Source organism: Cyprinodon tularosa, unplaced genomic scaffold, assembly GCF_016077235.1.
Source record: "Cyprinodon tularosa strain WSP-4 unplaced genomic scaffold, ASM1607723v1 ctg33, whole genome shotgun sequence".
NCBI classification, from domain to species: Eukaryota; Metazoa; Chordata; class Actinopteri; order Cyprinodontiformes; family Cyprinodontidae; genus Cyprinodon; species Cyprinodon tularosa.
In genome coordinates, this window is record NW_024039041.1 from 2,154,969 (window position 1) to 2,167,655 (window position 12,687).

At 40.3% G+C, this 12,687-nt stretch overlaps 1 protein-coding gene across 1 annotated transcript; it reads left to right on the top strand.

Annotated features, from left to right (window-relative positions):
- Positions 1-643: 643 nt before the first annotated feature.
- Positions 644-8,842, top strand: gpr12 (G protein-coupled receptor 12). Its single transcript, XM_038293606.1, has 2 exons — positions 644-922; positions 7,077-8,842. Exon 2 carries the CDS (start codon positions 7,089-7,091, stop codon positions 8,112-8,114), a length of 1,026 nt encoding a protein of 341 aa, XP_038149534.1. The 5' UTR covers positions 644-922; positions 7,077-7,088; the 3' UTR covers positions 8,115-8,842.
- Positions 8,843-12,687: the final 3,845 nt, after the last annotated feature.

Consider the following 12,687-nt stretch of genomic DNA (forward strand, 5'->3'; position numbering starts at 1 on the left):
CCTAAAGTTAACTAATTTCATACTTAAAATCAGGCATTGCACTTAGAGTTTACTTATTCTAAACTAGGCCTATATTACATATACTTAAAAATAGTATAGTCAAGTGTACTTGACTATACTATTGTTTACTTTATTGTTTACTAAAGTATACTTTAAGTATACTTTAGTAAACTTAAAAATGTCCCAATTTAGTTCGAATAAGTATTATTTTAGTAATACTTCAAGTACACTAAAAGTGCATTGTTTGGTATACTATCTAAACTTATACTTATACTTAAGCATTCTTAATAGAATTTACTTCAAGTATACTACTTTCTGCAATGCGTTAAAGTAAATAAAGATGATTGATTAAATGCAAGAAGAAGAAGAGGTTGCATGTTTTTTTTTTCAGTGTAATAGCAGGAGGAAAGAGAATTTCTGCATTCATGTCAGGAAAGCCAAGCATCTTGTTCCAGAATAAATTCAATTAGATAAAATTCCCCTATAGAAGCGTGTTAATTTGCTTTTATCTCTGCATGAAACGTGTTTTAGAACATGCACGCATGCGCAAATGTGTGTTAATAAGGCGCGAAGCAGTAATTATAGGAGTTGAACCAGTCTCCGGCCCTTCAGGGACTCCTCCTTCCTCCTCCTCATCATCATCATCATCTCCACCCTCCTCTCCTTTCTTCTCACTCACCTCCTGTTCCTCCCTGCTGCTGATGCTCCTTTCCCGCACATCAACAGTCCACGGCCCCGCCAGCCGCTGCTGCGCTCCTCTCTCCCTTTTTTCTCTTCTTCCATGATCTCCATCCCTCTTCCTCCCTCTTCCCCGGGCTGCGTCTCTGCCCGCCGGCGCTGCATCATCTGCATCCCTAACATGGGAGAACAAAGCTGTCCTTCTTCCATCTAGACGCGGAAAGTCGCACCTCACAGAGCCAAGGTAGGCTGGATGGATGAATGCATGAAACCACTGAAGGATCATCCTCTGCATGGATGGAAAGATTTATTTTTTCCCCTTTTCTTCACTGTCTCTGTTGTGGAGGGAGATATAATGTAGGATATGTATTTTATCCAAAGCAAGGTGCGAAGGGGCGCATGCAGGGTTTCCATGACGGGTGCGGTATGTTCTCTGGCTGCTTGTGAAATCAGCTATAGATGTCTGTCAGCATTTACTATTGCAAGATGAAAATGCAAAGCATTGATTTTTTTAGTTATTGTCCCATTTTATAAATTGCACCCTTCAGTGTAATAGACCGCTGTTGGAATAACTTTTACAATCAATCTGACATATGTCCCCACTGCAGCCCTACAAGCCTGTCTCTTATAGTAATTGTTTTTGCTGTTATTTTTTTTTAAAGAGCAATGACAGGAAATCTGCTAAATTTCCAATAATTAACACGAATGCTCTATGCTTTAATCTCTGAAGTCCAGAGAACACCCAGTACCACATGCAGAAAACCCTGACTGCCCCAGCAATGAGTGAATATTAAAAACAAATCCATAAATAAAAGCTTAAACTAATAGTTAGGCTCATGCGATTGAGCACAAGGACAATACCCATTTGTTTGATTGACTATAAAGAAAAACGTTAAAGACAAAACCAGGCAAAAAGGACCTACTGTATTAATAATTATTCACAGTGGCTGTATGGGCAACCACTCAGGGAGCCATACTTTAAGGGGCGGCACAAGCGCTCAAAAAAAGCAAGACAAGAAAAACAGGTTATATGATCTTGGACGATCTGTGTCCTGAACTATTTTTGTATTGCTATTTGCATGTCATTGAAATGAGGTGTCTAGTGTAAAAAAAAACAAAAAAACACTGAAGCTAACTAATGATAAAGATTCAAAGCTTCTGAAACTCACAAAATAGATGTATTCATTATGAATAGAATAGAATCGAATAGAAAAGAAAATCCCTTTATGGTCCAACAATGGAGAAATTCTGGTGTTTACAGCAGCGAAAAGATGCTCACACAAATGTGGAATAACATAATAGTGAAGAGTTGAAAATATAAACAATGAAATGTTATAGAATATAAAAAATATCCTATAAATATGAACAATAAAATACTGTACTGTAAAGTGTTTTAACAATATAAAAACCGTGTACCTGGAGAATAATTAACCAATATCCAGCTATAGAGATTTTTTTTTTTACAGTAATGGATATTTGAAAATAGCAGCAACATCAGAGATGTGCAAAATTATAGCAGCATGTTGTTTAAGGTAGAAACTGTTTAAATTACCATGAATGTAGCAACTAATGGAGGTTGTTGGGAACAGTGGTGGTTATAGAGGTCGTTATGCTTCTCAGTGGCTGCTATATGTACTGGTAATGTGGCGCCAGATGTATTGTGATGTTAAGTATCCTCACCTAGCCTAACTCGTGAGCAAGATTAATTGACGTGAGATTTGTGTATTCACAAACCCCCCAAAACACATCTTTACAGAATCTAACAGATGTATTAGCCTTGAATATAGAAATATCTTTAACCATTGAAATGCACTGATGTGTATGACGTCAACCACAGGCTGCAGCAAAACAAACATGGCTGCTATGATGAGCATATCTGTAGACCCTCTATTTATCTTTTGAAAAATGAGCAAAAGGACTTGTGCATTTGTGGATTGGAAAGATTTTTGCGTGTTCCTCCTGATCAGATTTAGTCAGAGTTTAATTTATTAGTTAACCTCGCTGTTGTAAAACAAATTAAGAATGTGATACATCACAGCTGGTACTGCTACAGTGATTGGCTAAAACATGGGAGGGAGGTGACACATGGAGATTTACCCAATCAGCTTAAAGAATTGAACTGAATGTTCCTCCCTTTTGCGAACATTTTCCACAGGAGACTTTCCAGATGGATACTGTGTAGAATTCAAATCGAACAACACCGATTGATCTGTTTTTTGCCAGGTTAGTTCCTCACTGCCCGAGGAGGAAAACATTTTTAAGAAATAATATTTTAGCACTAACAAACATTGATTAAATGATTGATAGACTTTATTGATCTCAGGTGGAGAAATGTACTTGTACCCAAGAGAAATTTCACTATAGTGTAAACCTGAGTTCCATTTGTTAAACAATGAATATAAAACTACCACCTTATGTAAAAATAATAAAATATCAAAAAACATTAAACCTGATCTTGTGTCCCAATCTTACAGTATCTTTTATTAGCATAGGCATCATAGGCATAATATTCATAAAACATAAAAACACAAAAGCATAACATTCAGAAAGCTATTAAATTATTTAATTAATATTATTAGAAATAGCTGACAATGAAACAAAATAAACAACTTTTTTTTTGTTTCAAATTCGAATTATGTAAAGATGATCTTTAGATAAAAAGCAATAGATGAGCGGATATTGATGCACATTTTGTTGTTGTCATCACAGAGTAAATAGTTAACAGGTAGTGAAAGTGCTGTTGGATATAGAGACTCAAATAGGTTCTATATTTAGTCTGTAGATGGATTTATATTGAATGAAGACAGAGTGCTTTGGCAAGCATTACAATTCACTCCATAGCTGAGGCATATTGTCAATTTTAGTTTAAGGTTAAAGATGTTAAATGAAACTAACTCAGTGTGTCCCTTGCTTCTTTTGACAAAAAATAAAACAAAAACACAAAGTGTTATGTTGTGTCTGAGTAGAAAAGCATGCCGTTTGCCGAATTGCTGCAGATTCATTGAGTCTTCATACACAAAACTAAGCTCCCTTTTAACCATATCCTAAATGTGCTCTATGTCAGTGATTCCCAACTTTTTGACTTGTGTACCGCTTTAGGCATTTTGTCTTACCGTGAGTAACCCCCTCAGTCAAAAGTATTGATGATTGTCCAAAAGTAGAACGTACAGTAACTAATTATAAAAACAAAAAGCATTTTACTAAGCTGAGAAGTTTAAGCTGAAAAGTTTTTTCTTTGGCATTTTAGTTTTCCAATTCAAAAGAAAGAAAAATAGAAATATGTTTCCTGGACGTTAGTAAGGAATCGAAATAAATACAAAATAAAATCCTATTATAAACCTGTATTTATAAAACTTGAGCTCCTCTGAGTAACTCTTTTATAATCACATTTAAACTTGATGACTTGTGAACAAAATACAGAACAAAAACTGTAGTCAGACTGACTTATTTGGTGTTACTTTGTTTTCATCAAGAAGCCTAAGCTTGCTTGATGAGCTCTGATTGCTCAGTGTGAAAAACAGCTGATACCAGGCTGTTCTCTACATCCAGTCTGCTCCTCTGCTTGGTTTTGGTGAACTCAAACTTATAAGAAAAACTTATTATAAACTTTTGGTTGATAAAAAGCCTAATTAAGTTAATTTTTTTTATTGGGCCCTCACAAAGCAAAACAGATCCCAGCCCTATTTTATTTTACTACCTGAGAAATAAAATATTTTCATGTACCCCTTGCAAAGCACTCACGGACCACTAGGGGGATGAGTACCCCCGGTTGGGAATCACTGCCCTATTGGACTGATTTCAGACATTGAAATGATTTTCATCTTAAAGAAAGCAGTTTGGGCTGATTTAAGCTTTGTGTTATTATATACTGTTGCCACCAGAAGATGGGCACACTGTTTACCTATAGGAATGCAAAGGATCTGCAACAACATTCAGGAACTCTGTGGAGATATTTTTTATTTTCCAATGGAGGCTAAAAGTCCAACCCCTCCACCCCCAACTTTTTTGCACACGGGGATCCATAATTTTTTTCTGTCTCTCCTTAATGTACCCAATTGCAGCTGAAATTAAGACACATAAGACAAAGTCTGTCCATTTTTGGTGAGTCTGTTTTGCACTAAACTCCCAGCTTCCGTTATGTTGTTCCTGTTGATTTTGTTTTATGCTTTGGCCCATTTTCTTAATACTTTTGCGTATTGGACATTCAGTCATGGTGTGCAGAATAGTGACTGGTTGTAATGAGTGGTATGTTGAACCACTTTTTCTTTGTATTAGACCATTCTTCTCTGGCCTCTGTTGTCAGCCTTTTTTTTCTTTCCCATTCTAATGCTTAGTATGAACCTCAGTAAGTCAGGCTCACTGTGTCAAGACGTCTGGTTAAAAAACAAATCAAGTTGTGGCCATTATCTAATAAAACCTGCAGTAAAATCTTGCATTAGCATTAGTACCGCACTAGTCAGGCTCTTCTCCAAAAATGCATTGTTGTGGTTAATTACTGGGTCTTCCTTGGTCCACTTTTGATAGATGCTGCTCCCTGGAGATTATAAACACCTCCCAAGAGCTGCCGTTTTGGAGGTGGTTTGATCCATTTGTCTACTGTGGGATTTTCTTGTACCGCATTAAATGGGTTTAGAGCTTATTTAGTAAATGCAGATTGCTTTGTGTCATTTGGTAATTTCAAATCTGGGTGATCAAAATTAATTGAGGTTCACCTATATGATTCCAGTAGCTCAGATTAAAAACCAACAACCTCATGCCTCTGTGCCACTGCAGTATCCCAGTCAACCACACGCACAGAGTCAGTATGTTTTGAATATTAATGACTGGCCAGATTAAGATTTCCTCCAGTTCAATGCAGGTAATTATTTTGGTTCCAAAAATGTAAGGATCAATATAAGCGCTCAACTAAATCAATGTGTGTATTTTTGGAGATTGCTTTCCTTCCAAAAACAGCATAACTATGGCATATTTTTTTTAGGTTATGTTAAAGCAGGGATGCCTTGACTGGTCTCTGTAGAAGATCAGTCTGTCAGGTTCTGTGAAGTTTTGTAGAGGAACCAAATGGAGAGTAAAGGAGGCAGAGATGGTTTCTTGCAGTTTTCATGGTTAGATAGATGGTACAAAAACATAATTCCATAAATAACAGGCAGGGAACTCAGGAATCAAATCTAGGAGACACTCAGGAGAAACAATCCTGAAGAAATGAAGAGAATCACAAACAATGATTGATTATATGTATCAATTTCAATATATACTCCTTCTATATATGGGAGAAAGAACAGTGGAGGGAGTAATGAGCTTATTGGGAGCAGGGGTTGACAGAGGCGGCTAGAAAGGAGCTAAGGGGAAAGGAAAAGGGGCAATAGAGGGCAACAAAGAGTAACCAGATTTAACTGTAGCTAGGAAAGAACTTAGCTGAGGCTAAATGGGAATAAAACTGACTGCAGAATAAGGAATGAAAATTCGAGGATAAGAGAAGGGACTGAGCCATAGAATACATAACCATAGAAGGATAAAAGAAATAATAACTTTAACTAAAAATAGACCAAAGAATAAATAATACAAAAAATGCTGAAGAGAAACTAAGAATTCAAAAATTATATAAATCTTTAAGGTATAGTAGAGGATTGTTTTCTGTGTCGATCATAAAAATAAATGGTCCTCCTAATTGTCAATCATTCTGGTGATATGTCTACGTAGGGCCATCCTACGTGCTCGTACCCATTTTCACTTACCAGTGGCGAGTCTGACATAGTGGAAAAAATGCAAATCTTCTTTTGGAAGGTAAGCTTTTATGAGCGATGCAAACAGCAATTTTTAAATAGAGCGTGCACAGGAGAAATGGGCTTGTGCACGATCTTGTATGCGTTTAATAGGCGTTCCCTCTTGGGAGTGGGTACAGGGTTGTGCATGTGCCTTTTTTTCAAAGTTGAAAACAGAATAACATAGATCCAAGCCTAACTGAAAATCCACAGTGAAAAATATTGGTAGATCATGTCACAGTCAGGAGACACTGTTCTTCCAAGACCAACACCAGGTAAAAGGATCATATCGCTCCCTTTTGTATAAGAACAGTTTGAAATTCTGCTAAAACCTTTAAATCCGCACTAAAACATCACTGTTTTGCTGCTGTCTTACTGTCTTTTCCTTGATATCTTGTGAAGTTCTCCTGAATGTCTTTTGTGTGTGAATATTTAAATGAATACATTTTCTTGCCAACAGAATCAAGCGTTTGTCTAAATTGCTCACATGTTTTTGTATGCTTATTAAAAAGGTGCAGAGATGAAGAGGTAAACAGTGCAGTTCTCTTTGGATGTTTATGAGATTCCATCATTACTGACTGATGAGGCCTGAATATTTGGCCTGTGATCATTTATGTGTGTGGGTTTCATTTTCAGACGGGGGGCACAATGAGTGAGGAGCCGCCGGTCTCCCCGAGCTGGTTGAGCCCTGATCCCACAGAATGGGCCAGCGGGGGACCGATGGACAACAGCACCAGCTTGGGGATGTTCCCAGTGGAGGACTCCCCCCTGCCGCCCAGCCAGCTGCCGCTACTGGTTAACCCTTGGGACATCGTGCTGTGCTCGTCAGGGACTCTCATTGCCTGTGAGAACGCCTTGGTAGTGCTGGTGATCTGGCAGAACCCTGCGCTCAGAGCTCCCATGTTTCTTCTAATCGGCAGCCTGGCTCTGGCAGACCTGCTGGCCGGCCTAGGCCTGGTTCTTCACTTCACCTGTGCCTACTTACTCCGCTCTGAATCAGCCCAGTTGCTGACGGTGGGTCTGGTGGTGGCGTCCTTCTCTGCCTCCGTGTTCAGCCTGCTTGCTATCACCATCGACCGCTACCTGTCGCTATACTACGCCCTGACCTATAACTCGGAGCGGACAGCGGCCTTCACCTACACGATGCTGCTGCTGCTGTGGGGTCTCTCCCTGTGTCTCGGCCTGCTGCCAGTCACCGGGGTCAACTGTCTGGATGAGCAGTCCACCTGCAGTGTGGTGCGGCCACTGACGAAGAACAACATCGCAGTTCTATCCATCTCCTTCCTGCTGCTGTTCGGCCTTATGCTGCAGCTTTATGTACAGATCTGCAAAATCGTGATGCGCCACGCCCACCAGATTGCCCTCCAGCACCATTTCCTGGCTGCCACGCCTCACTACGTCACTACGCGGAAGGGCGTGTCGACCTTGGCCATCATCCTGGGGACCTTTGCAGCCTGCTGGATGCCTTTCACCGTCTACTCCCTCATTGCTGACTACACCTACCCTCCATTGTATACTTACGCCACACTGGTACCTGCCACCTACAACTCGGTCATCAACCCGGTCATCTACGCCTTCAGGAACCAGGAGATCCAGAAAGCGTTGTGGCTGGTGTGCTGCGGCTGCATTCCGACAAGCGTGGCGCACCGTGCTCGGACACCCAGCGACGTGTGACAGCTGCAGGCCAAGATGGGACAACATGAGGCAGCCTGGGTTAGCTCTGCTCCTCAATGGACACATGGGTGTCACAAGGAGGGCAGCAGAAAAGGGCTGTGGGTGCAGCTCTGTCTGGAGATGCAACAGCCCACGGTTTCTCCCTGTCTTCCCTACTCAAGGCCAAGAAGGTGGGTTGCATCCCACCCACTCCAGGCACGCCCCTTTCTTATTTCTGCAGAAAGTGTATCCTGTGGTCCATGCAGCAACTGTGCACCTAAACCAGGCACACACTCAAAGCTCTGTAGCTTTAATTGTTATCATGATCAGAATGATCATCCTGTTGTGCAGCGGCTGAGCAAAAGTCGAAGCCTGTCTGGGGCAGCCTGCAGCAGCGTCCTGCTCTGTTGCTGCTGCACTCTGGACGTGCGACGAAAGCTGAGCAGCCGCGGGGAGCTAAAAATAGACCTGATGCTCTCTGATCCGCTCCACAGACGCCGGGGAAGAAATCTAGCCTGTATTTCTCCCTGCCTCACCCCCCCTCCCCACTTTCTCTCCTCTGGCTGTAGATGCGTGAACGCACCAAAAGAAGAAAAGGCTCCAACCAGACCTGCCATAGCATCACCAGTCTTCTGCATTACTGTTTCTATATATACCAAACCAAAAACAAGCCAATCAGATTATCTCATAATGCTTCTCATTATTACATTTGAAATATTAAAACACTAATTTCAAATCCCCTCATCCAAAGTAAGATTCTTGTTTTTTAAATCAGAAATCTCACTGGACTCCCTTTAGATTTAGTTTGTCATTTATATAAGACAGCATTTCACCCTCAGATTGATTTATCACAATGTTTTATTCAAATGAAAGCTTCCAAAATAAAGCTCCATGCCGACCTGTCTCTGGTGACATCACAGAAAGAATAAGACAGCTGCCTGGACTTTAGCTGAGTTCATCTATTAAAATTATTAGTTCTTCCCTCTATTTTCATGATTTCTATCCTCAATCAACAGATGGTCAAACTCCTTGCAGCTCAGTCATCTCTAAATGTTCATTTTCGCAGTATTTGCTTATACCAGCTGTCTAGCCTGGTTCTTGTGCCTCTTGTGATTTCTTCAACCCATACACAAAATATCAGCGCTGTTTTTGAAAACAAAACCCACCTTTTTACTACTAAGTGTTCTTATTTTGAGTGTAGAGTGTCATAAACAACAAAACCAACTCTAAACAGCCTCTTTAAATAAAGGAATTAGCTGTGATTTGCATGCATCTAGCACAGTTCAGTGGGGTAGGTCTCGCAGGCCCCTGCAGGCTATGTGCTGCGGATGCCTGACATCATCGTGACCCAAATAATTTTATTTATGTACCTCATGAACATGTTCTGCATCATAAGAGCTGAAACTGTTGCACAAAGGTCATGGGAGCTGTTTTGTTTAAAAATGTTGAGTTCTGCTTTTCACATGACTATACCTTGCAAAAGTTGTCACATTTTTTAAAGTTTTTCCCAATGTATCATATTTCAAAATTAGACTTTAATGGCTGTCGTTGAGATTTTATGTGGCAGAGAAGGACTAGTGCAAAAGAAAATGCATATACATGTTTTTATTGCGGCATGTATTCAAAAGAGAATCTTAGACGGCAAATACAGCTGCAGGTCATCGTGGGTTTGTTTGGGATCCTTGCTGCTCTGCCTTAGTTTAAAATAATTTGCACACTAGTGCAAAATATGTTTTCTTGCAGGATTGTCTTTTATTTAGCTCTGTCTATGTTCCCTCAAAGTATGATGCTACTACTGCCCTGATTCACTTTAATGATGGTGAGTTTGTACTACAAAAAAATGTAGTTTGATCTACCCTGACTAAGTGATTTCTGAAGACACCAAATTTTATTTAGGGATATACGAGAAATCAGCCATAAAAAATCAAATGTTCATCTGTAAAAGAATTTGAAGAAACATTATTTTTATTTCTCTTCACATTTCTGTACTACTCTGATTTTATATCCAGTAAAATCCCTATAAAGACTCTGCACACTAGAAAAACTTCAAGAGGTGTGAGTTTGTTTGCAAGGTACTGTATGTGATGAAGAGCAGTCCTATCACTTCCATGCTGCTCTGAGTTACAGTCTCCAACCGTCTGTAGGTTCTCTGCACCCCTGCATCATTTCAGCAATAACTAGCCTGAATGGTAGTTATTTTTTAGATGTAAAGCAATACTCAGACAGCAATAACATCTGCGTTCCACGAAGCACCACACAATGTTAGGAGGCGGGCTTTGAGAGCCAAAGTGATAGATACTAGAATGAAGGTTGGGTCAATCACACCCAGATCAAACTTCTTATTCATCCCGGAAATACTACTGCCTCATTTCATCCAGAACGGAGTTATGATCATTGGCACACCAGGAGCAGAACTGTGATCAATGCCTCTGCCTTTTCTGAGCGAATAAGGTGTCCTGGGCGTTAAATAAGAAAAAAAAAGCTTTCCTTTGTGTGTGTGTGTGTGTGTGTGTCAGGTCTAATTCGCATGGCGTTCTGAGTGTGTGCACATGTGTGTAGTATTATGTGTCTAATATGTTTCTGACACCCCTGACCTTAGAGGTTTACAGTCAGTCTTCCTGTCGGTTCTGAGGAAAGTGGCCTCGTTCCGTGTTTCTTGGCGGTAGATGGGACCGGGATGTTTGGCGCCCCAGCACTTCACGCCAAAGGGAAAACAGACTCTGAATGAACTGTGATTCCCCATCCTGCCGTGTTTTCTTCTGTCGCTTGTTGATAAATCCGTCTGGCTGAGACAGGTGTCTCTTAAGTGACCTCTGAATTACCCTTTTAGCTAAAAATGGCTTTTTGCAAAAACAGAAATTAGGTTTGTATTCATTTTATTTGAATTTTGCTCAAGCCGAGGCTCTCAGAGACAGCACAGCAACTTCAAGCCTTCATATTTTAAAGTCAGAACATTTGCTTGGAAAATAAAAGACATTTCTAATCTAGAAATGTACCCTGCAGGGTTCATGTGTGCAGTGGCAAGCTCAGTACTTTAGATTCTTCATGTCTTGCAAAAGTATTCACCATAGATTTTATCAAGTTTATTGGCATTTTATTTAATAAAGACTAAAGACTTCGTATTTAACTTCTTTTGAAACATGGTTGGATGTTTTTGTTCCAGTGAACTTTAAAGGTATAATGGAGGATGTTTGTTTCCAGGTGGATCATCAAAATAAGTGGTCCTCCTAATTGTCGATCATTCTGGTGATATGTTTATGTAAGGCCGTCCTACGTGCTCCTCCCCATTTTCACACACCAGTGGTGATGCCAACATAGTGAAAAAATTGGCATTCTTTTTTTGGAAAGTAAGCTTGTACGAGCGATGCAAACAGCAACTTTTAAACAGAGCGTGCTCAAGGAGAAATGGAATCATGCATGCTCTCACACGCGTTTAATAGGCGTTCCCTCTCGGGAGCGGGCACAGTTATTTATGTGCCCTTTTTTTTTAAGTGGAGAGGGCGGGTCAAAAATTCACAAAAAACCTCCACTATATTTTTAAAAGTCAGTTATAAAACGATACTCTGTGTAGCACTATTTAAAAAAGATTTTGAATGAGCTCCATTGTTTATAAAAGGCCTTATTTTGTATTAAAGTCTTCAGTCTTTAACTTCATTGTTTTACTGACAGCAACAAACGGCTGCAGTTTAGACCAACCCAAAGTCTGCAGCCAACAGGTTCGCCTCCATTTAGCTCTCCCCCTCTTCCCATCAGTTTTGATGGGCTTACTTGTCTGGGGCACATCATGACACTGCCTCCACCGTGTATGATGTGCTGTATTTTCTGTCATGGTGATTTTCTCCCTCCTGAAGGGAAAAGGGGAGCGATGACTTAGTGCTGAGTTCGAGTCCCATACACTCCCACGGACTGCCACTCTGGCTCCCTGAGCAAGACCGTGGCATCCCACTGCTCCCAAAAGGGGATGGGTTAAATGCACAGAGTGAATTTCCCCAATGTGGGACAATAAAGGATTTACAAAATGCTGTGCATCATTTTTCTTCTACTTCCTAATGCTTTGTCATGTAAAATCCCAAAAAAACGCATTGAAATTTGTGGTTAAATCACAACTAAATGAGCACTGCTGGATGTTTTTGCAAGACAATGCAGGTCAGACTGGCACATAATCAACATTTATCTTCTTGTCATAGTGTCTCAGAAGCTTTTTGCTCCTTTCAGCTGTTTGATGTCGCGCTGTAAAGCCTTTCTCTGAATGTAGTATCTATAAAACTCCTCCTCTTGAGTTTTGTCTCTGTAAATACGGCCTGCTGAAAAGGAGGGGGACTTCTTACCACCATGCATGGTGCTACCAAAGCTAGTCCGTCTGACAGGAGGAGCGCAGTTTCACCATTTTATCTGTAGATGTTTGGATTGATTTCCTCCCTTCGATATGCAGATGATTTTATTTTTGACTTTGCTTCGTCATGCTTGGACTCTGACGGGGCACAATGTTTAGGAAGCAAACTGACAGAAAATAGGGGAATATGAATTTCTTGTTGCAACTCAATTGAGAAATCTTTTATTGCTGAGCATTTGAACAAGGGCTTTGTATCCAGGA

Coding starts and splice junctions, on each gene's coding strand:
- gpr12 (XM_038293606.1), top strand. CDS start 7,089: ATGAGTGAGGAGCCGCCGGTCTCCCCGAGCTGGTTGAGCCCTGATCCC.